We start from the raw sequence: 25,328 nt of genomic DNA, 5'->3' as shown, positions 1-25,328 counted from the left end.
TTTCTTTCCAATACTATTGTTCTTAATACTATCAACAGACTCATTTCATATTTTGGAGAGAATATAAACATAAGTAAAGTGCTGTAGCACTGTTTACATACTGTACTCATATTTTATAGAGTAACAATCATGTCAACAATAAAGACACAGCAACAGAGGCCCTAGAACACTACCTTGCTGCATACCATCCACATAAATTTAGTGTCACTAAAGGCATCATCAACGAGAACCATAATCTGTGAATGGAATAAAGAACATGACATTTTTATAATGAAATATAATACTTACCAAGTAATACGTAGCTATAAGATTTCCTACCAGAGCAGCCTAAAAATTAAAAATTAGCGGTGACAATTTGATTCAACTAGCTAGTGTAGGTGGTTGACCCCGCCCACTTTCGGGGTAAGAAGAGGATCGACGTGGCAGAGAGCTTCATTCGTTTTTTGCCCTGAAGTCCATGTGAGGGGAGAAGGGAGGGCTCTGATTCAGTAATTATTTGGCAAGTACAGTATATATAAAACTTTATTATAAAGATGTCATTTTTATATAAGTAACTTACTAAGTAATTACATAGTTGAATCCCACACTGACAGGAGGTGGGATACATGGACATATTCTACCTCAAAACATTACTAAAAGTAATGACTTTGATAGTAGAAAAGTTGCCAGCATTGGTAAAATGCTTGTCATTTCCTTACCTGGTAAGAGAGCCACTGCAGGTTGGTACTGCCTATGGTCGGTGCTCATCTTAAATCGTAGTGGCATGGCAGTATAGCCATGGGTCGCCTCCTACTTTAGTGGGGACTTTGCAGCAAAGGAGTTATTCCAATGGCTAGCAAAGTTAATAGGTGCCTGCAGCGAAGGAGGTACTCCGATGGCTAGCAAAGTTAATAGGTGCCCTTGCCCTGGGCATGGGACTAGAATAAAATCGTGCAACGCTATTACATACGCTGTAATAAAAAACCACACCCAGACCAACTGAAAGAACTGGTGGGTACTTCAGGTACCATGTACCCCAAGGCTCACCTCAGACTCAACACCCTTACTCAAGGCAAGGAGATAGAGGAGGGAAAGAGAGCTACGTATGCTTCCTCTCCCGACACCATGCCAGCCACGGATAAAGGTCCTAGTGTACAAAATTCTCGAAAACCGTTTCCACCTCTTTGGGATAATACAATGCGAACACTGACCTGCACTTCCAATATGTAGATTGCAAGATGGAGGAGAGGGACATGCTGGGTCTAAAGGCAAGCGAAGTTGCCACTGCTCAAACCTCATGAGCTTTGACCTTAAATGAAGGTAGCATGTCCTCCTGGATCAGAATGTGTCTCAGAAATCAGGTCACTCAAAAAATAGAAGAAAGCATTTTTTGACATCGGATGAGAAGGGTTCCGAACGGAGCACCACAGGTGACTAGAAGGGACTCTAATCTTCTCAGTTATCTGAAAATAGTACCTTAGAGCTCTTACTGAACAGAGAAGCCTCTCCTCTTCCTCTGGTCCAAGGAACGGGGTCAGGGCTTGGAAGGGTCTTCGTTCTTAGCAAGGAACCCAAGAGAGAAGGAGCATACTGCATCTCCCTGTGCGAAACCTACTCTATTGTCAATGGCCTGGATTTCGCTGGCACATTTAGCAGTGGTTAAGGCAACGAGGAAGAGTCTTTCTAGTGAGATCCCTTAGAGAGATCGAACGGAGGGGTTCAAAAGCTGGGCCCGACAGCCACTTTACGACTACATTGAGATTCCATGAGACACCTTCAGATCTCCTCTGTCTTGTTGTGCTGAAGGATTTGATGAGATCACCGAGGTCTTCATTGGAAGAGAGGTCCAACCCTCTGTGCTTGAAAACAGAGCTTAGCAGGAACCTATACCTGTTGATGGTAGAGGATGATAATTTTTTGGATGAACTCAAGAAGAGCAGGAAGTCAGCGATCTAACATAGATGTCTCAGAAGAAGAGTTGTTATGTTGCCTGCACCAGCTCCGGAAGACTGTCCACTTAGACTGATAGAGGTTGTTAGAAGGCTGGCGCCTGCACCTAGCAATAGCATCTGCAGCTGCTCTTGAAAACCCCTTCGCTCTGACAAGGCTCCGGACAGTCTGAAGCCTGTCAGGGCCAGAGCGGACAACCCTTAGTGGAACCTGTGGAAGTGGGGATGTTTGAGAAATGACAGTTTTTGATAGAGCAGAAGCAGATCGGGGAACCATTCCTTTGTCACTCAGAAAGGAGCCACCAGAGTCACCAAGGTGTTGCGATGAGAGGAGAACTTGTTTAGCACCTCTCTGATCATGCCGAATGGAGGAAAAGCGTAGACATCTAGGCCCGACCAGTCCTGGAGCATGGCATCTGTTGCCCATGCCAGAGGGTCTGGGGCTGGAGAGCAGAAGAGGGACATCGCAAACACGTCGAGCAGTGGAGCCCCCAAAAGCTTCAACTTGTCTGCCAAAACGTTGAGTTTCCCTTGAATGTAACAGGTGACAAGAGTAACTATTCCAGTCTTCCCACAGAAGATCTCTGGAGGACTCATAGAGGGAGAAGGATGCAAGTTAGGGCAGTTATATTGTCAGAGTGAATGACCACCGTCTTGCCAAAGATCTGAGGACAGACGGACTGGACATGCAGATAAATGGGCTTCAGCTCCTTGACATTTATGGGGAGGCGTCTGATCTGTGGACCACATCCCAGACACTTCTTGGTCACCTAGAAGGGCTCTCCAACCTAAGTCCAATGCGTTTGCATACAAGTCTAGGTCGGGGTTCATAGGCAGAAGAGATTTTCCCTGAAGAAGTCTTCTTCATTTGCACAGCCACCATTGCAGGTCTTTCTTGATCTCCTGTGTGATGGGAAAAACGTAAGAGTCCGGTTGGGTCTTCCTGTCCCAGCTGGCCTTGAGAAAAAACTGCAGAGGTCTCATGTGCAGTCTGCCCAACTTCAAGAACTGCTCGATGGAGGCCCAGGAGACTCATCCACTGGTTGAATGAGCAGACTGGGAGAGAGAGAGAAATTGGCAGACTGTGCAAAGGCAAGAGTTGATCCTTTTGGGAGCTGGGAAAACCTGAGAAGTCTGAGAATTCAGTACCATGCCCAAATAATCTCCTGCGTCGGAGACAGTTGTGACTTCTCTACGTTGATGAGGATGCCCAACTCAAGAGTCAGGCGAAGAGTTGTCCATAAGTCCTCAGTGCACCCTTCCTTCAGCTGGGAACGAAGGAGTCAGTCGTACAAATACAGGGAGATGTTGATCCTGAGAAGGTGAAGCCATTTGCCAAGGGGAGCGAGAACACAAGTGAATAACTGAGGGGCTGTCGAAAGGCTGAAGCATAAGGCCCGAAACTGAAAAACCCTGTTCTGAAAGACAAAATGAAGGTACTTTCTGGAGTCCAGGTGTATGGGGACATGGAAGTAAGCATCCTACGTCTAGGAAAACCATCCAGTCACCCTGACGAATGGAAGACATGACAGACTGGCTCATTTCCATACGGAACTTTGTCTTCAGAATAAAGAGGTTCAGAGTGCTGGCATCGAGAACGGACCTCCATCCCCCCAATGACTTGGGAACTATGAAGAGCTGGTTGTAGAACCCCTCTGATTCGTGACACTCGACTTATTCCACAGCTCCCTTGAGAAGGAGGGAGTTGACTTCCTGTGAAAGGGCCAAAATCTTTCGGAGCCTTCCAAATAAGCGGTCAAGGCAATAGGAGATTCCAAGCGGAGGTGTCCTCTTAAAAGGAATGGAGTATCCCTCCTTCAGGACTTGGACTATCCATGGCTCCGCAACTCTGTGACTCCACTTCTCCCAAAAGTGGAGGAGTCTGGCTCCTACAGGAGCACGAAGGACTGTGTTTTCATTTCTTGGCAGAAGGCTTGAACAACGGTTTCTTGACGAACTTCGAATAATGCAGGTTAGCTCAGGGTCTCAACTGTAGTCTCTGTCTGCCTCCACAAAACAACTTAAGTTGGAGGGGAGAAATGGATTTGGCAGAGGTAGAGGGTCCCTTCGAATGTTTAATGGACTGCGCCAGCAGGTCTTGAGTAGATTTCTTTTGGAGGTCTGACGAGATACCAAGCACAGTGGGCTGCGGGAAGAGATACTGCTTGTCGAGAGGGGCGAAGAGGAGAGCAGATCTCTGTGTGGTGGTTACTCTTTTCGTGGTGAAGGAGCACCACAGTTCCCTTTTCTTCAACACACCCATGTTGAGGAGGGAGGCGAGCTCATGGGAACCATCTCTGGTGGCCTTGTCTGCACATGATAACACAGCTAACCTGTCGGAGGCCAGGTCCTTTGGCAAGAGTGGACAGTCCTTCATCTTCTTGGTGAGCGCTCCGATGGACCAATCGAGGAAACTCAGCACCTCAAACACTTTAAAATCGCTTCTAATAAGGAGGTCGAGTTCAGTAGACAAAAATATTATTTTGGCCAAAGCAAAGGCTGAGTGCTGAGAAGAGTCGATGAGACTGGAAAAGTTCCTCTGGTAGGAGGCAGCGACTCCCAAAGAAGGGGGCTTCTTCGGTCAAATAGGAGAGATACCTCCAGTGAACACGTCTGGAGGGAGGCCAAGCTAGAGTGGCTTTGCCCAGTTCCCTCTTTGAACCCGAGTGGAGTCGCCTCCCTGGTTTCTCATAAAGAAGGTAGAAGCAGGAGAAACTGGAGAGGCAGGCGAGAGTAGCTTGGGAAACTGGCAAAAGATACCAAAGTAGCACAGCGTAGGCTGACTTAGAGGTGTCTTCTTGCTCAAGCGCCTCTTCATCAGAAAATACAGGTGAGAAAACAGGATCCTGTGAGAGTGGGAGAGCAGCAGGGGCTTTCTGAATGTAACTCATAATAGCATCAAGCTGGCATTTAATCGGTTCCAATGATGGATCCTCCTAAGCCCATGAGTGAGCTTGAGGAGGCAGAGGCAGAGGCGGGTGCGCACTGGTTGGCGCTGGGTGGTGGCTGATGCTTGCAGGTGGAAGCTGAGCGCTCTGGAGGCGATGGGTGCTTGGAGGCAGAGGGGTGTCTGGATGAAGACGATTGTTGCTTAGGAGGGTCTTTCGGGAGCTTGGGTGCCAAGGACTGGCTCTCCACATACGCGATAAATGACTCTGGGCTGTCCCAGATCGACACCTGGGGTCGAGCCAAAGAAGAGGCAGGAAGCTCAGTGAAGCTGCAGGAGGGTTGGGGGCTGAGACTGGTCTCTCTGTGCCTCTTAGCTGGTGGAAGAGAGCGGTCAGCACCATTGGAGTGCCTCTTGAGAGGGCGAGAGGAGGCAGGATAGCACCACCTGCGCCTCTTGTCGGGGCTGGAGTCTTCTGAGCCGGAGGAAAGCTGATGTGCACACACTTTAACACTTTTCCACTGGGATAATGTTGACACCTGGGGGGACACAGGTGCAACTGAGGGGGCAACTACCTGTGGGCAAACCCCACTGGCCTCCCTTTGACCTTTGGTATGTCATCTCCCAGGTTCATGGGAGCAGGACAGGGACCTTCATCTAGGAGCGCCAACGGGACAAGTAGCCACCTCCTCCACTGGCACAACACTTCACACTTTTCACATGAGCTGACACTTTTTCAGAGAGACTTTCACTGAGGTACCTAACTCATACATCACACTTAACACTAAATGAATCTTCTGATCAAACCTCAATTCGACACTGGCAATGGTGTCAGGTTTGGGAGCATGAGAACCCGGAATAGGAGTGTGCAGTAAAGGAGTCAGAGGACTAAGAATTGGAGAAACAGCAAGATTGGTGATGAGGGGACAATACTATCCTCTACTGGCCTAGCAGATTAAAAGATTGGTCCTGATTTCGACTCTACTGGCCGCCTTCCTCTTTTTCTCCCTCTCAAGCCAAAGCAAATAAGACTTTAAAATTTTCCAATTTTTCTCATCCCATTCTTGGCATTCATCACAAGTTTTCTCAATTTTACATTCCTGTCCCCTACATTTGATACATTTAGTATGACTTAACTAGCCTAGCTTTACATCCCTCGCTACAAAAGCAAACACTGGAAGAACTAGAGTCTGACATAATGCTAAGTAAAAGTTAACTAAGTAACTAAGGAAGCAATGAAAAGTAAACACTATGCAAATCCAATTGGTAGCAAAAACAATAAACAATGAAAGTTACAGCAAATTCTGAGTACATCACCAAACAACGATGATGGCAGGCCGCAGAAACAAACGATGTCGGTCGAATGCTGGAAGGAAAACGAATGGAGCTCTCTGCCACATCGATCCTCTTCTTACCCCAAAATTGGGCAGGGATAACCACCTACACTAGCTAGTTGAATTGTTACCGTTAAGTTTGAATTTTTAGGCTGCTGTGGTAGGAAATTTTATAGCTATGTAATTACTTGGTAAGTTACTTATGTAAAATGGTCATTTACAAAAACTATACTGGACCACTGAGCTAAAAACCTTGGCACTTCCAGGGCTATCAATTATAAAACCTTCAACGCCTAATCTGTAGTTTATTTTCAAGAGCCTCAACAAGAAAAAGCAAGCAAAGGCAGCACTATCAATCTAAATAGCTCTGAATCAATATCCAGTGTGTTTGTCTTGGATATTATTAGTTTTATGCAAAAAGGTATCTCAAATACTGTACCTGCTTGTTTCCTATATGCATATTGGCTGTCATGATGAAAAGTCTAGATTCAAAATACTATATTTATATGGAATATTAAAAAAATTTTACAGCAACTTTGGAGAGCACAGAAAGAATGATCAGCAATTATACCACTTTTGAACAGTCACTGCATTACGTAATTTATGCTTACCTGGATAAATACTTCTTGAAAGACTCAAATAATAAAAATCTGCATTTGGTGGATACAGACTGAGTTTAGTAACAAGGAACCTTGACATATTTTTAAAAATATATATATAGAAAAACTTCATCTGGATCTTCTCCACTCAAAAATAGATTGTCTCTTGAAATTGAAACACAATCCCATTCTCAGCTAATGAGGCAAGAAGAGTACTAGATCCATAAATGGACCTTTAGCTTGCTCCACCAAGGATGAAGCGAGTTAAAACAATTAAGCAATTAAAATAATGCTAATTAGGATTCTTTGAATATCTCAACTAGTTCCTGGAATGTGATGGAAAATGCCCCAAAGAAATTTTGCAGTATTTTAATGGAATATACAGCGCTATATACAAAGGTACAGTACAGTATTATATTAGCAATAACATGCACATTTCTTGGATTTCTTTGGATTTGTCATAGGCAAAAAATATATATATAGCAGTTAAAGTTTTTTTCTTTTCCATATTGAACATTGCACATTCAATTAGTATTCTTCCACACAGTGAATACAGTATCTGCAAGGCCAGGATCTGTATGGTATTTTTAAACTTATTCATCTAGCTGCACTACAAAAATTGCCAGAACATAAATTGTTGCTCAAGATTCTGGGTACTTACATTAACCTTAGTCATTTCTTTTAATAATAAACAGAGGACATAAACAAATCACATTAAAAACCATTTCATAAAGTTATGTCGTAGAAATCTGATTCATATGAACAGTCCACACACAGAATCCACTTCTAACTGAAGTCACACCATCAGTAAGACTGATCATAATTTAAGAAATTTCTGTCCTCATCCTGGGTCATGAGGTAACCTGCATCCCACATCGAAATTTCTGTCCTCATCGTGGGTCATGAGGTAATTTGAATCCAACGAGGTCAGCTGTTTGTCTCACAGTTCTTTCACCTCTACTATGATATTCAGCATGAATTTCTTTGTACCTAAGAAGAAACATTATCAAAGTTACTTAACCCAAATTGGATATGTAACACATTAAATTTCATAAATTATCTAGAGGAATATTTTTGTATGAATCTTGTCAATATGGAAAACTAATGCACATGGATGTAATCAACAATATACAGTAATTAAGGTAAATTAAAGTCATAGTACTATATTTAGACAAATTTTTATGAAATTCATGTTGTCACTTACTTCACTACAATTAGGGACAGTAAAATATATACCAAATTTCAGCTAAAGTTATTCTGATACAGTATTCAACAGGTATACAAATCAATAACTAAATCTTTAACAGTTGTTCAGAACTGAAATTCAATTAATGTTGGGTAATAATTAAGTCATTATGAGCCACTTATCTGTGCATGGTCAAATGGTGACACTCCTCAACAAAATACAGTATTAGTCAGATTACTGGGATCCTGCTTCACAGGAACCTCATGATAATTAAGGCTGCTCATTTTCTGACTTTGATATTTGTTTTATACAAAATACTAAAAGCTTGAGTTTTTCTTCATAAGCAACCCCAGCAACATAAGCACTACTACTGTATACAGTGCTATAATTCTCCGAGATGTTTTTATTTCTTTGTTCCACATTTCCTTTGACTTTCATTAAACTCATTACCATCTGTCTATTCCATATCATAACACCTTTTCACTGTGACAAACTATCATGCAAAAGTTTTTTGTAAAAAAGCTATCCATTACGGCTATGCTAATTGTACTTAGAACCAGTAGTTAGGATGTTTAAGGATTAGCTCTCCCTGGCTCCCATTCTGTTTACCATTACGGCTATGCTAATTGTACTTAGAACCAGTAGTTAGGATGTTTAAGGATTAGCTCTCCCTGGCTCCCATTCTGTTTACAAGTTCAGAGCCATTATTAACTTCCATTTAGCCTTGTTTTAGTCAAAGGATGGCCTATTCCACAGCCATTTTTTTCAATTTCCTCATTTTAATTTGACACACACACACACACACAATGGCCTTTCTGGGTGGGTATCCATTACCCAACACACCTTAATTAATAGAAGTCTTTAACTTTGCATTTCTGGGATCGACCTGTGTCGCCCAGTGAAATGTCCCATATAGCACACATTTCTAGGTATAAATATTTGCTAGATATACCAGAGAAAAAAGCTATACAGCTAATAGGATGCCAGAGTTACTACCTCTGGAGCGATCATCCTCACAGGATGTCAGTATGTCATCTAGGAGCAAGTGGAGGCCACTACCACAGATGCTTAACCCAAATAGACCTCTCCCTTCCCAAAACCCCTCTACCTAAGGGGTGCCGTTACAGCGGTCCTTCTCCGCTCGCTACTACACTACTACTTCTACCCAGAACCATCATCCCGAAATAGCACACTTTCTCGTTCACACACGTTGATTTCGTTGGTGTGTTTTTGTGCCCCTTTTTTGCTTATTTTGGCATTTGGTTTAATCATCATGGCTTCAATCAATCAAGATGACATGTGCTGGCTGACGCCTCCATCCGGCATGAGCCAAACAGGCTCATTAAATCTTCTATCTGGGGAACTAACCTCTTTCCTGATGACGTGGTCAATACCGTCATCAGCAAAGCTTCCAGGGCCAACCAGAATCTTCGGATTCGTTGGGGACTTCCCTTTAAGAGGAAGTCTTCTGAGTCTTCGGGCCCTCAGCCTAAGGGAAGGAGGAGGACAAGGAGGTACCACCCATACAAGCCCCCTCAGACCCAGACAGTTGTCCAGGCAGTTCCCGTCGCTCAAGTTGCCCAACCTTCCACCTCCAAGGGGCAACCTCAGTATGTCTTGTTGAACCAACCGGCTCACCACTCTGCTGGCTCAGCGGCTTATGTAGCTTCCCCAGTATTCAGCCCCACCTTTGAAACTCAAGGCTCGTTTCAAGGCTACCGCCAGTCCAGGGGCGTTAGAGGTCGAGGCGGATTTCATTACAGGGCTGGATCCAGACCCCAGTCTAGAGGCAGAGGCTCAAGAGGAGGCAGAGACAATAAGCCCTCAAACAAATGAGCCTCCTCAGGTAGGTGGGAGCTTGCACTTTCACAGGGACCATTGGACCTTCAGTCCATGGGCCCACAGTATTATTTCAAAAGGTCTAGGGTGGAGCTGGATAGAAGGGCCTCCTCCACCAGTCAGATTCTATCAGACCCCAACACCGGATCTGTTAGAATATGCAAAAGACCTTCTTCTAAAGAAGGCAATAAAGTAAGTCAGACATCTAAAATTTCAAGGACGCTTGTTCAGCGTACAAAGAAAGACTCAGACAAAAGAAGAGTGATATTGGACCTATCAACTCTGAATTCTTATATTCAATGCGACAAGTTCCGTATGTTGACCGTCTCTCAGGTGTGGACCTTACTTCCCCATGGGGCCGTCACCACCTCTATAGATCTTACAGACGCTTATTATCATGTCCCGATAGTGAGAAACTTCTCTCCCTACCTAGGATTCAGACTAGGCAAACAGGCTTACTACTTCAGAGTAATGCCTTTCGGGCTCAACATAGCACCCAGGATCTTCACCAAACTAGGAGAAACTGTGGTACAGGAACTGAGGTCTCAAGGCATCAGGCTCGTGGCTTACCTAGACGATTGGCTAATCTGGGCTCCCAACGACACTGAGTGCCGGAAGGCGACCAGAAAGGTCATTCAGTTTCTAGAGTATCTAGGATTTCACATAAATACAAAGAAATCTCGTCTGATTCCGGCATCCCAATTTCAATGGCTGGGAATCCAGTGGGACTTAAACACCCACAAACTTTCAATTCCGCAGGCAAAATGCAAAGAGATAGCCAAAGCAACGAGACGTTTCTGGTGGTGCAAACGAGCCTCTCGTCGCACTCAAGAAAGAATCTTAGGTTCTCTTCAGTTTGCATCAGTAACAGATCTACTTCTCAAAGCAAAACTGAAGGACATAAATCGAGTGTGGCGGAGTCGAGCCAATTACAATCTCAGGGACAAAGTCTCCCTCATACCTCCAATCTTAAAGAAAAGACTCCGACCTTGGACAACGGCCAAAAGTCTTTCTTCCAAATCAATTCCTCTACAATTCCTCCACCAGCTCTGGTCATCCACACGGACGCATCTCTGACCGGATGGGGAGGTTACTCACAATACAAAAAAGTTCAAGGAACCTGGTCGAATCTTTTTCGCACTTCCATATCAATATTCTAGAGGTAATGGCGGTTTTCCTGACTCTGAAACGCTTACGTCCCAGCCAGGAACATACATATCAGATTAGTCCTGGACAGTGCAGTGATAGTTCATTGTCTGAACAGGGGAGGTTCCAAATCAAGTCACATAAAACATGCAATGATAGCAATCTTTTCATTAGCAATGAAAAATCATTGGCAGTTGTCCGCCACGCATCTGTCAGGAGTAAGAAACGTGATTGCAGATTCCCTGTCAAGAACGACTCCTTTGGAATCAGAATGGTCTCTGGACAAGAATTCCTTCAACTGTATAAGCCAACAGATTCCGGGACTTCAGGTGGACCTGTTTGCCACGGAATCGAATCACAAACTACCGTGTTATATAGCTCCGAACCTGGACCCTCGAGCTTACGCCACGGATGCAATGTCAGTAGACTGGAACAAATGGCAGAAGGTCTACCTGTTCCCACCAGTAAACCTTCTGTGGAAAGTTCTACACAAACTCAGGTCTTTCAAAGGCCGGATAGCCCTAGTAGCCCCCAACTGGCCGAAGAGCAACTGGTTTCCTCTTCTATTAGAGTTGAAACTCAGAGCCAATCAGATTCCTCATCCAAAGTTAACTCAAGTAGTACAAACTCAGACTGTGTCAGCTTCCTCAGGAATGTTGAAAGCCCTAACTTTATGGATTTCATGAAGTTCACGGCACAGAAAAATGCTAATATTGATCCTTTGAACACAATGTTTCTAGAATCAGATAACAGAGAATCTACTCTCCGTCAGTATGACTCGGCAGTAAGAAAACTTGCCAACTTTCTGAAAGAATTAGACGTTCATACAATGACTACGAATCTCACAATCTCATTTTTAAGGCCCTTTTTGATAAAGGCCTAGCTGCTATACTATTACTACGACTAAATCCGCCTTAAAGAAGATATTTCAGTTGGGATTTAACATTGACTTAACTGATCTTATTTTCCTCTATTCCCAAAGCTTGTGCTTCATCTAGACCAACAATCCGCCCTAAAACGGTTTCTGGTTTTAAATGACGTTTCTAAGATTAGCTTCAGACAATAAATTAATGAATTTGTCTTTATTTGACTTCTTCTTAGAAGACGCTTTCTGTTTTTACCTCAGCTCATTCAGGAGCTAGAATCAAACTTTCAGCCTTTCTAGAGAGTCGAATCATGTGGATTTCCTCCGTCAGGAGAGAGGTTCTAATTTTCTCCGACCAAACCTTTAGCCAAGAACGAAAGATCCAAAATAGTGGCCTCCTGGAAGATCATACCTCTTTCAGAAGATCCTTCCTTATGTCCGGGTAGTTACAAAGGGGCTTACCTTGAAAGGACTTCAAGATTTTCAAGTCCCCTTTGTTAGAGAGAATGGTGGAACCATCTCCTTTGAATAGTGATGAGACAACAAATCCTTTATTTTATTAAACAAGCCAACTCCGGATTCAATCCCCCGGTCCATGATATCCGTGCTGTAGCCACCTCAGCAATTATTTTCAACATATGAATTTTGATGAAATTAAAAAATATATGGGCTAGAAATCCCCAAGAGTTTTTAAACGTCACCACCTTTAAGTCCTTAGAGGTTTGAATTTTCTGCTGCATGCAGGGAACATTGTTTCTCCAGAGTCAGCTTATATCAAGGTTTTTAAATTGTAATTTGTAATTAGGTTTGCTTGGTTCTACCAATTGGTATACCTCTGCCTACCTGGCCCGCTTATTCCTCTGCCTTTTCTACCTTGTTGACTGGGTTTGTTATTTTAGGTGATGGTTTTAATAAACTGTTAAAACAATATCTTAGGCTAGATTCTTTGTATACTGTTCTTAACATATGTAGATTTAAATAATTTGTTATACTATTTGTATAAGTAAAAAGCATATTCAAAATTAATTTTATTTTCCCTTAGTAAAAAATTTTCTTGATTTTGACATTTAACTTTATTTTTACAAGCTTTTATGCCAATTTTATGCTCACTATTTCCACACTCAGTGAACACAGGTGATCCCAGAAAAGGGATTTTGACAAGGAAAAATCTATTTCTGGGTGAAGACCTGTGTGTGGTCTAGTGAACCCTTCCTCTCTTTCCCAATCCTAGCTGGCCAAAGCTAAGGTGCTCTTTCGGGATGATGGTTCTGGGTGGAAGTAGTGTGCGAAATGGAGAAGGACCGCTGTAACGGCACCCCTTAGGTAGAGGGTTTGGGAAGGGAGAGGTCTGTTTTAAGCATCTGTAGTAGCCTCCTGCGCTCTAGATGACATACCTACATCCTGTGAGGATGATCGCTCCAGTAGTAGTAACTCTGGCATCCTATTAGCTGTATAGCTTTTTTCTCTGGTATATCTAGCAAATATTTATACCTAGAATGTGTGTTATATGGGACATTTCATCAGGGGACACAGTCTTACCTGCAATGAGATTTTTCCTTTGTCAAAATCCCTTTTATGCTAGCTTATAGGACAGGCTATGAAATTCAATTAACTGTAGTACATATCTAGCTAAAGCAAGACAATGGTTTATGATTTCTAAGGCAACATAGAAATTCCCTTAAATGAATTTCATGTTACATAGATATAAACTATTGTACTAACTTACACTGAGACCCCACTCCCCTGTCTTTGTCCCAAACAACTGAGTGCAAGAAATGTCACATGGGTCATGCTACACTTGAAGAGGGCAGTCTCACCATCTCCAACTGATGGTTATTTCTGTCTAGTTCTAGTCTGCCCCTCAGGTATCAAAGCAATAAATGACAAATAAAGTACAGCATATTTTCATGTCTTATAACAACTGCTTCTGTTTGCAGTTCAACTGACATGAGCAATCTAAAGGATCAATTTGTTGGGCTTTAGGAATCTTACAACATTCAGTAAGGTATTCACCTGGCAGTTTTATATTTAAAATCTAAAGACGATATCTTTTTTATTTCAAGAATAAAAATCTTGATCAATCGGGTTCCACATAAGCTGTGGAAATGCACTAACGTTGAATAAGGTTTGTTTCTTACTGCGGAGTTTATAAGGCTCAAGAGTTACAAAAGTTAGACAATTGCCTTTGTAGGGAATCCATGACAATATTCCTTGCTGTAAGCAATTATGCATCTTCATATACAGTGTCATCCAACACAGCTAACCAGGATAGGATCATTGTTGCTACGCTAGTATTTGAGTCATCATAAGATGGGTATACAGTGCAGTAGTCCCTTGTTTATCCATATTCTCCATATCGGTCCATCAACAATTTACAGGCTACTGAGGAACAAGAGACTGTACCAGCACAAGGCTGGTTTAATCTAGATAGATAGATAAACAGCCATCAACATTATCTGGAGGGTCTGCAGCCATAATATATGTAGCCTACTGTATATAAGATATACTGTATACACAAAGTGATGGCATTACAATATATTGGTTGATTTGAATGAAAATAGCTTATCTTTTTTATTTTATACGTGATTTTATTATGTATCTTTATATTTTTTATTGCATTTATTTTGTTATATTTCAATATTTGATATTTGTTTCTTTGTGCCATTGTCTAACCACACATTTCGGTCTTGTTTATGGTGAACCTTTCTCATTTCAGGTATAATTGCTGAAGGGCTCACCTCTGAAATGTTCCCATAAATTGACAGAAGGAACTTCTGGTTGCCATAAAGAAACAAAGTTTATCACTCTGGAGATTTACAGGTCGATCATGAAGGCTACCTGCCAGTGATCATCTGTGTTGACGTTAATGAGTTCAGAGTTATAACTACAATGTCAATGCTGAATGCACTGATACTGATGGAGGCTTTTTTTGTGCTTGTAAACCTACATTTGCTAGTAGCATATTGTATAACGATGTAAATCAGTACTATTTGGAAGGAACAGACATATAATGTATATGCCAAGTGTATTACCACTAAAGGTAGCTTTTACTGTGAATTCAACGGTAAAACCTCTCTGTAAGTTCTGGATGTCATTATGAAGTACTGCAAGCTTTGATAAGGTGATTGTTGACATGTGCTGTGGTGTTTTCTATTAAAAAGTATATATTGTTTAGTCTATGTTTTTCTTGCTTTTGCCTGCTACAACAGGAATTGTGCGTCTTTCGTAAAATACATTAGATTAAGATTTCTCAGTGTTTAAGTTACTTAGGTTAAGGCACTAAGATTATGAAATACCCTGTATTTGACTAACTATTTCCTTTTGATAGCCATCAAAATCTGAATAATGATGGAGGTTAGATTAAAAAAAAAAAAAATTGGAGCAATATTTTTTGGATGTTCATATGTGTTCTCTTTGATTTAAGTAACGTGATCAGTTAAGTAGGTTGGTAGGTTGGTTAATGAAAGAAAATAGTACTGTCACAAAATTTGACTGTTTAATCTGTATGAAGTGTTCATTGTATTTTTAAAATATAATAGTTGTATAAGGCTGGTGGTTTTTTGTTATCCTGTCACATTCTGTTGTTTGCAAAAATCATGCCTCATTGGCCATAACCTGCCCCTTCAAATAGCTCAATATCATTGGCACACTTAGCGAGCAGAAAGAGTTGATGGTAGGCAGTTTAGTCAACAGCATACTAAGAAAGGGGTATTGCAGGGTTGGTAGGGTGGGAAAAGAGTTTCAGGGGTAGGAGGGTTGGGTGGCCCTTTGTGATTCTGAGACATTTTGCAACCGTTACTGGCTTAAAAGCACTATGTAATTTGACATGCCATTACACACCACATCATCCATTGCTTTTAAATGGCTGAGAAAGATAGATCACCACTGTAACAACGTATGGTAGAAGACGCATGGGTGGAGAAGCACTCTTGTAAACTTTTACGCTATCGCTACAAAAGCAATATGTCAATACATGTGCTGTATTATGTTTTTTGCCTCTGAGTGGCTGATAGAGATATTTACCATGATAGCATCATAAAAGTTTCCTTCTCTTGTTGGCTGCATTTGAAGAGTATCAATGCATTTTACAGCAAAACATACTTTGTTCCTTTGTTCAATTGTGCACCACTTCTTGGTAATTGCGTTTAAAATGGTTGCTGTGGTACCTAAAGCATGGCAGATGCTGTTATTGCCGTGTGTGTGTTGTGTACAGTTCCCCCCACCTCCTAAGAGGCCAGGGAGGTGCTGATTCTTCAAAAAAGGAAATTGTTGAGAGAACTGAAGCGGCTGGTTGATAGCCCATATTATGGCCGAATTGCTACTGCCGCATCTACTTTGTAGGACATTAGGGCAGCCAAGGACAAGCTAAAGTGGTACATGATGGACTTTGGGAAGAAGACATTCAGGAGTGAGGCCAGCAAGGTCATGGCAAAGCCCAACCATGAGGACATTGAACAGTTGACCTTGATCTGGTTTCATGAGCTGAGGTCAGCCAGGGTACACATCCATGATGCTGAATTAGAAGCAGCTGCTCCAAAGTTTGCAGTTCTGCATGGGGTTGTATTTTAAGGCATCCAAGGGTTGGGTGTTTCATTTCAAAATTCAACATGGCCTTTCCAACAAGATGATTCATGGCAAAGCTTTGGATACTTCTGAGAAGGGAACAAAGGAATTCTAGTGGACGTTAAAAGACTGATGCAAAAGGGAGGACTTGTTTTAAGTCAAATCTACAATGCTGACAAAACTGGTCTATGATATCGCCCACTTACACCTTCAGCAAGAAGAAGAAAAAGAATTTACTCAGTGAAAAGCTTTCAAAGCAATGTGCTTCTGCTTTGTTATGTGTAAATGCCTCCTCCAACCAATTCACCAGTTCATGACCTCAATGAGGAACAAGCTCTTGATGATACTGTGGTTTTGGAAGAGGAGGAGGACTTGTACACCTTCTTTACAAGTTTTTAAAACTATGTGCAGTATGCAGTTTCAGCACTGCACAGAGAGAGAGAGAGAGAGAGAGAGAGAGAGAGAGAGAGAGAGAGAGAGAGAGAGAGAGAGAGAGAGAGGAGAGAGAGAGAGAGGTCTCTTTTTATTTTCTATTTTGTGTAGACATTTTTGTATTTCTAAGAGAAAAAATAAGTAAAAAACCTGTACAAACTCTGTTTTACTTTACTACCATACAGTATGGTAGTGCACTGTATGTACAGTACCTACTGTACTGTGTTGTGTATAAGCATTTATTGTATGTATATCATGTTTCAAAAAGTGGAAAAATGGTATGAACTTATGGTTTAACATCAAATATTAACTCTAAAATGTTTGTTGTTTATAAGCTTCTACAGTGTGTACAGTGGCACACGCCAGCACTCCCAGCCAGTCCGATGTGAAGCTGTCTTGAAGGGACATACAGTCTTCTATTTTCTTGGCTAGAGCCCCCACCATCCAATCCAGAAAACTGAAGACCTCGAAGACTTTAAAGATGTCTTTTAGCAAATGGTCTAATTCCGAGGTGAAGAGAATTCTGGCTGACGAGAAAGCAGAACAACGAGACGCATCAATCATACTGGAGAAGTCCCCTTGAGAGGAGGCAGAAACTTACAAGGACAGAGCTTCTCCAGCTGCATAAGACAGATACTTCTGCCTTATCATTGGAGAGGGAGGTGAACAGAACACCGCTTTCCCGATATCTCTCTTCTGTTAACCAGGCATCCATGCGGGCGAAAGCTTTCTTCGAAGACAAAGATAAAACCATACGTGGGAGTCTGGTGGTACCAGGTGGTTGTCCCATCAAGAAGGCCAAACCGTGACGAAGGGATGGCTGGAGAGGAGAACGATGGGTAACAGATCAGGAAATACCTGAGGAGTGCCGAGTAATTAGATGTAGATTGCTCCTCTTCTACAGGTTCCTCGATGGAGGAAACAGGTAATCGTGGGGGGTCCATGGTCTCTTGCACTACCGGAGTTGGCTTTTGAAGACGGCTCAGAACTTTATTAAGCCGGAGTTGAAGCGGTGCCAAAGAAGGATCTTGAACAACTGACAGAAATTCACCTGAAGAATCAGGTACTGGAATCTCTCCTTGCAGGGTTGTGTAGATGTTAGAAGTAGGGTGGACTTCAAGAGAAGCACCCACAGAGACTGGACACACGGATGTTGGGCATCCACTCGCTGTCAGAACAGATACTGACTCCTTCGAAGCGGCTGCATTCTTCGTGGACACTTGGCACCCCAGAGATGGGTGCTCGGCACCTGGGCGCTCAGCGATCTGACGTTCAAACTCTGAGCGGTCATACACGGGCTCTTCCAATTCAGAATCTGGGTGCCCACGAACTGGAAAGGCGGAAACTGCACTCTCATAGACTGGGGGCTCAGACAAAGTGAGCTCATATGATGGACGCTCGGACACTGGGTGTTCTAGAGATGATAGCTCGGACACCGAACGATCTTCAAGTTCTTCAAATTGGTGCTTGGACACTTTGTGCCTATAAGCTGGACTGGCACACACCCTTTTGGGGTCGGAACTCACTTTCGCAACTGAATGGGAGCGAGAATCTCTCACTGGCAACTCCCAAAAACTACAAGAAGGGAGAGAGATATGTTCTCTCTCTCTCTACAGCTCGTTTATGAGACGGGGCGAATTGGTTTCCAAGGAAGTGCCTAGCCTGTTCAATGGCCTAGAAACTTTTGCAAAATGGCCACTGCGCTTCTTGGATGCGGGAGAGTCCGAGTCACTTGATGATAGGGCATGTACGTCCACACAAAAGCCTTTCCAATGGCATTCATCCACAGCCTGGGATTGGCGGACAACAGGCTTGGATGAGGCAACGACTGCTCGTGGGCAAACTCCACCGACCTCCCTTGGATTGCCAGTTTGCTTCCTTCCAGGTGAGCAAGGGGAGTTTAGCAGGGACCTTGGTCTAGGAGCATCGGTGGGACAAACAGCCGCCCCTCCACTGACACTGCACTTGACACTACACTATTAAATTTGTCCATTAGGACCTTCACAGAATTCCCAATCCGGGACACATTATTAACAGTATTGGGTTCAGCAGAATGAGAGCTAGGTAATGGACATGACAGGAAAAGCTGGAGGACTGGAAATGGGAGAAAAAGCTGTCACAGGTATTGAAGGGATAGGCATAACATCAATATAAACTCCTGGAGAATGACCTGTACTAGCAGGAGCCTTTGCTTCTGCCCTAGCTGTAGCTTTTCTCAAACGATCACGCTGTAATTTGTCTAAGTGAGTCTGTAAAGTCTTCCATTTCCCTTTATCCCAGTCCTTACATTCTTCACAATTAAGTGAGTCTAGCTTTGCAGCCTTTGCTGCAATCCCTAATGCTAGACAAACTAGAGTCAGACATAATAGGTTAAAAGTCCAATTAGGCAAGTCACAATCAAAGATATAATCCAGACTTCTAGCTAGGCTAAATAGCTGCGCTACCAAAAGCAAAGATTACTTCACCAAAGATGATCTCTGACCATCCGGCAAAAACCAATCAAGAGCTGCTAATAACTGGTGTTCAGTCATTAGCCAGCAGAAACGAATTTGAGTTCTTTAGCTACATTGTACCTATTCTTCCCCGAAAGTGGGAGGGGCAGTATACCTACACCCAAAACAAAAGAGCACCACTGCGAATTTCGAATTTTGAGCTGCCGTGTAAAGTAGAAACTATAGCTATGTAATTATTTGGTAAGTTACTTACATAAAACTCTTGTTTACGTACTTTCTACTGGACTCTAGGTAGGTGGCACAAGTCTTTGCTAGATGGGCCAATTCTTCCTGCTCACGACAATACTGCTGATCAGTAACAGCATTTCGCCTGTAATACTCCATTATGTATGCAAATGCTGGTGAATGTTGTACTTTCTCATGGCCTGGGAGTGAATAACGTAACTCACGCAACAAACTTCGAAGTGTTTGTATCTTTGACATCGTTGGGGCCCTGGAACTGAATCAAAATTAAGAAATTCATCAAAAACAAATCTTAATTGAGGGACTGCACTACAATTACCCAATTAACACTGATTTTTGTCTACAAATAATTTAATCTATGACCAATAGTTAACAAAGGGACACTACAATTATTTAATGTACTGGTGTAAGTGAGTCATTTACTATGTAAATGCAATGCCAAACATATACGCCCCTCACTAACATTAAAGTAACAACCAATCAAAGAACAGGATCATAAGATTCTCAATTTACCATGTTCTCACTAGGTCTATGCAGACTGAAAGTTTTAGATTCCAAAGAAAATCCAATCTCAAAATTACATAGGCTATTTCATTACAGTATTCTTTGTGTACATAACCCACAGCATATCCATTGTTTACTATGTAGTCCGTGAGAAGTGTACATGCTTGCAGATTGGATAAGACTGCAGAGGGTAAGGTAGTTAATTCAAGAGATCTGATTTACTTGCAGTGACCGGACAATGTACAGTAAATCCAATATAAATCATCTATGTTCAATCCTATGGAAATTAAGACTACAGTAGTTTTAAAATTTTCCTAAGTATTCATACTTAATAAAATTCACTGTCTGACATGTCAAACAATTCACTGAATGAGGAATTGGCTGCTGTATAACATGGTGATAAATGTGAGTGATGGCAGTCAATAAGGAATGCATCGCTTTATGCATATTACAGGTTACTATGCATGTTCCAAGCATAAATAACTTTATAATAGCAGTAAGAGGCCCCAGTCTCCTCAAGGCTTCTATTAGGTATAACTTCTTATCTTCAAAACTGTAATAAAATATAACATTTAACAGTAACATTTAATGACTTATTTTCAAATTTAAGACACTTTTCTAAGCCAAATTCTTTTTGTAATAATACCTGTGATATGAGGGTTTCCTTTCTTAAATTACCTGTACTTTGTTTTAGTGTATTTAAGACCATTTTTTATTATTTAACTACTTCTCATCCATCAAGTCCTCTCATCTGTACCAAATGGTGTACAAGTGATGTTACAAAAAAGTTGCAGCTGTATTACTCATTCACGCATGCAATAGCACAAGTGCAATAGTTCTGTCCATACACTTCCAGATGTTTTTTCTAGATCTGCAATGCAGACACTCTTTCCTCAGATGTTAAAAAGTTGTACCATTTCTTGCATTTTGTTCAGAGCTAAGAAACTGTGGACAGTACTTGTTATCATGAAGTGCTTTACTTTATTTTTTAGCGTGAAATATGGTTTTCTGATATTTGCTGATAAGATTCTGACGTGTTTGATGATAATTTTTTTTCACAAATGCCTGGTTAACCTGTCACAACTCCCTTATGTCTAACAATAACAGGAAACCCAATACGAAATCACGCTTTCAGGCTAGGTTGTTGCCAACCGAGTATCAGGTAGGACCACATGTTCTATGTTTGGATCTGATCTTTGGTCTTTTTCATCTTACCCTCCAAAAATGTTTTCCATTGTTATCCCACTCCTGTTATTGTTAAGATAAGGTTAGGTATTTTGTAATGATTAATCATTCATTTGTGATGGAAACATCAAATTCATCAAAATACAGTATCAAAAAAACTATTAGATAAACCACATTTCATGTTTTAGAGATTCTGGTGGTAATACAGGTAGGCCATTGATTTTCTGGTATTCACTGGTCTGGAACCTCTTTTAATCCGGACACCCAATAATAATCCAGATAGCCCTCAATTTCCAGACTTTCAGAATTAACTTTATTTCCAGTACAATTTTAACAATGTACAATTTGGGAGCAGAAGTGTTACCGCATTATTTGTAAGTACAGTAATTACAGTAATAAATTTTTGTTAAATTTTGCTTTTTAATTTTCTTTATTCCATCTTCACCAATACAGGTACCTATAGGTATGGGTAAGGTGCACATTTCTTTTTTTTTTTAGCACGGAATGACCTGATGGTCCCAGTGCTAGGCATCTGTTGAAATTTTTTATACTGATACTGAAACAGGAACTTGTGAAGTATTAATAAACTTGTATTGCTTCTACCTGCATTTCATTTAATTATTTACTTATTTTTCTCATATTTAATATTCATTTAGCGTGTGTTGACAAGTGGGGGACCATCACTGGTCCGGCAAAACTGATAATCTGGAATGGCCTAGGAACCAAGGATGCTGGTAAATCAATGGTCTACTTGTACTACAATACTTCAATTCTGGCTAAAACCTAGTACCAGAAGTGGGCAAATGCTGGTCATTTTGGCCTTTTTTTTCCATTAGGAGTAAAGAGGGGAAGTCAATATTTTTAAGTATCACCGTACTTGATAAAAATAAGTCTTGGATCACTTTCCAAGTTCACGGTTATTTTTTTTTCGTTTGTTTCATTATTTCTAGGACGCCAAGCAAAACTGAGAGATGGTAAGTACTTAATGAGTAAGTATTATTTTAGAGTGCTTAAAGCTCTTTATGTTGAACTACAGTACTGGGATGTTTTCTGACCCCTCCCTGTTTTCATTATGGTCTCATCTGTGTAACAATGGCCACATAATAAATAAGAAGTGTTAACGTGATCTTAAGTATTATATTTTTTATGTGTAAAATCGACTCTTCATCTATCTTGAAGTAAGGCAATGCTTCCACTGATAACTGCCTCTTATGCACAAAACAAATATTAGCTGGAAGAGTCAACTTTGGGGATTGGAAATGGTAACCAAAGGCAATGTGTACCTTCTAGCTGGTAGGCTACCACCCAACTTTTTGGTCAACAAGGTTTGGTTGAGGAAATTTTTTATTTCCCTTTTATAATTTGTGCCCTATAATAGGTCAGGTTAACCCTTAAAGGAAGGGCTAAACACACCCCCAGACCACACAAACTTTAATTAGTTGACCATATTAAGAAAAACACATCAACGGAAATGCACATGGTGTGAGAAAAAAATTCGAAAAATTTTTCCCTACCTTCCACAGGAAGTAGACAGTGATTATTTCTGAGCCAGTGTGGGCCTCTTTTTCAAATCACTTGTAAATATATGCTAATTTTACCAAGTTTTACATTTTTCTAATTTTTTGTATTTAACTTTGTAAAATTATAATTACAGCTCACACAATATCATAACATAAGAATTAAAATCAGAAAAAAATTCTGAGTACACCATATTTGTTGTAAAATATTTACGAGATTTACTGAGATGGGGAGATGCAGTAACTTTTTTGTGAGGTATACATATTTTTTCTAATGTTTCTTTGCAAAGTTACAATTATAGCTGACATATATACCATCGAAAAAGATAAGAACTAAAACCAACAGCAATCCCTGGGAATATTCATGAGCAAATAAATAAAAAGACGTCAGGGGATAGCGAGTGGCAATACATTCCCATATCAAGTCTCAAGGCACGCTGATCCCCCTTTGTCCTGTGCTGAGCAACTACAGTTGCCATAAGTCTTTATGGACTATTGCTATGACCATCTTTCCCGTTAAATTCATCCAAATCATATGGTGCGTAATGTTAGTACTCATATGAGTTAGCCCTGTTATAAATCATATGATGATGACCGTCCATTAAGGGTTAAGATAGGCTATGGGGAGGGTGGCCCCAGCCCTAGGTTTGGTTAAGCTATGATATAGGCTATCCCTGAACTTAACTATATGACTTTTATAGGACTCTACATCAGGTTAGGTCATGGGAGTCCAGCACCTCCGTACAGGTGAAAAAGCATCCCTGTATATTGTACTGGATTAGGCTAGAAATTTTTTTGGGTGACTGGCAATGTTACTGTAGATATGCATTAACTTGGCGGGAATCAGGCCGCGCAACTAGCCTATTATAAGTTTTACCATTTTTTCAACGTGTTGTTGCGAATTATGCATTTTCTACTACTCTGATTGGTGTGCCTCACTCCTTCTGGTTTTCCGCTACGACCTTCATTTTTTCACTTAGGTCTCCCATAGGCTAGGCCTAATTGCTGGATATGGAGGGAATGGAAAACATATGACTGTCAGAAAATCATACCAGAGACCCATAGTATTTGTACTCAGCTAGGAATTAAAGTACTAGAGAACTACCTTCTCTGGGTTAGCGTAGGCCTATAGTGAACGCTCAAAATTGCACGAATGAATTTGTCACGGCCCAGCAGTCGCTTTGCCCATCGTAGTCTACAAAAGGAAATCTACGATCATGTCTAAGTAAATTGGTCTGGGCCTTACACAACGGCACGGGATGGGGAAATACATACGATTGGGTGAATCAACCGTGACAACCTATTCAATACAAAACTCCCCTCAAATTGGCCAAATATTGTAATGACTAGCGCATCCACTGCCATTAAACTGCCGCAACCCAATTTATGCCTAAGGGTTGGGAGACCGGGTTATGCTACGTTAGCGTGAAAATGAATAAACTGAGACCAGACCTAACCTTGGTCTTTCATTCAGGTAAACAGGTAAATAACAAAACAAGTCAGTTATTACCGTTCCACCGAGACAAGACGTTCAATTGGCCACAAATGCAGAGCGTTTCCTATGTAACGTCACCTCCTAAACTCTCACATGTACGTCACAAGTTCTTTGTAAAATCATACTTCATTTTTTCACAGAATATAGCTGTTATTAACAGAATCCTCGCTAATATCTTTTACACCCATGATTTATTCGTCAATCCATCTAGCCGTGGCTATTTTTGCCCTACTGTCGGCCAACAGTTATTGATAAAAATACTGATAAAAATTCGAAAAGCATGACTCATCCCAAGTTGTACTTTTGCATTTGCTAAGAATGAAAAGGTATATTCGTTTTCCCAGTCTGCGATATTTCGTTTAATTCTGTCCTCATTCAAAGAATATTCAGGGAATATCACTGCTTCTCGCATTTTCAGCCACTTATCTCAGCACGCAGGTTTTAAATATAATAATAAAATTACTTAGAACATAGCAAAAATATGTCTATCATCTGCCTTCTTACAATATTCAAACCTGAATAAGATAATGTGTGCCTACAAGTAATTATTCCTTTCTAATTTCACTTAACCAAAGTTTCTTTAAGTTCATCCGTAGCTTTTTTATCTTTCATGGGTTTATTAATTTATTAGGTTACTTCACTACTCATATAAAACTTTTTACCAACACGGAATTTTTTCCTTGCGTATCTATAATTATACTCGCACTAATATACATGCTCTTCCGAGCATGTACAGTATATTATCTAACTATCCTTCAATTAAAGGATAATTAGATAATTGCCATCCTTTGTTTCCAATGGCCACTAAAACTTCGTTTACGCAACCGTACAACACTGAACACTAATTTTTCGAACAACCATCTCTAGTGTATATTCGTAGGAAAAAACTTTCCTTTGGTTTTTTTTATAAAGATAATCCAGAAATGCTGTGGCTAACGTGTTAATTACAGAAAGCATTATGTTCCAGTCTCCATATCCCCTAATACCACGGTTTTCACGCAGAGCATTTTGCATTTATATTTGGCACTGGCTGTATTGTACTTGGGCCTCCACAATATTCTTCTAGGCGACCTCCAGTACAAGTCTCAAGACGTGACTGTAGCAGAATTGGACGAGCTAGATATCAGTGAGCCTATCCTATTTCAAGCCTCT

At 41.2% G+C, this 25,328-nt stretch overlaps 1 protein-coding gene across 1 annotated transcript; it reads right to left on the bottom strand.

Moving 5' to 3' along the window:
- Positions 1–7,101: 7,101 nt before the first annotated feature.
- LOC136839134 (protein FMC1 homolog) lies at positions 7,102–24,335 on the bottom strand. Its single transcript, XM_067104806.1, has 3 exons — positions 24,192–24,335; positions 19,507–19,731; positions 7,102–7,738 (listed from the first exon to the last, which is right to left on the bottom strand). Exons 2-3 carry the CDS (start codon positions 19,713–19,715, stop codon positions 7,639–7,641), a joined length of 309 nt encoding a protein of 102 aa, XP_066960907.1. The 5' UTR covers positions 19,716–19,731; positions 24,192–24,335; the 3' UTR covers positions 7,102–7,638.
- Positions 24,336–25,328: the final 993 nt, after the last annotated feature.

Source organism: Macrobrachium rosenbergii, chromosome 1 (assembly GCF_040412425.1).
Source record: "Macrobrachium rosenbergii isolate ZJJX-2024 chromosome 1, ASM4041242v1, whole genome shotgun sequence".
NCBI lineage: Eukaryota > Metazoa > Arthropoda > Malacostraca > Decapoda > Palaemonidae > Macrobrachium > Macrobrachium rosenbergii.
The sequence above is the reverse complement of the archived record's forward strand: the minus strand, read 5'-3'. Positions and strand labels throughout refer to the sequence as shown.

What these genes read in the sequence shown, in the direction of transcription:
- LOC136839134 (XM_067104806.1), bottom strand. Translation starts at nt 19,715, where the DNA reads ATGTCAAAGATACAAACACTTCGAAGTTTGTTGCGTGAGTTACGTTAT. An exon ending in TACCTAGAGTCCAGTAGAAA is followed by an intron (nt 7,739 to 19,506) that starts GTACGTAAACAA and finishes GTTTCTTCTTAG; the next exon opens with GTACAAAGAAATTCATGCTG.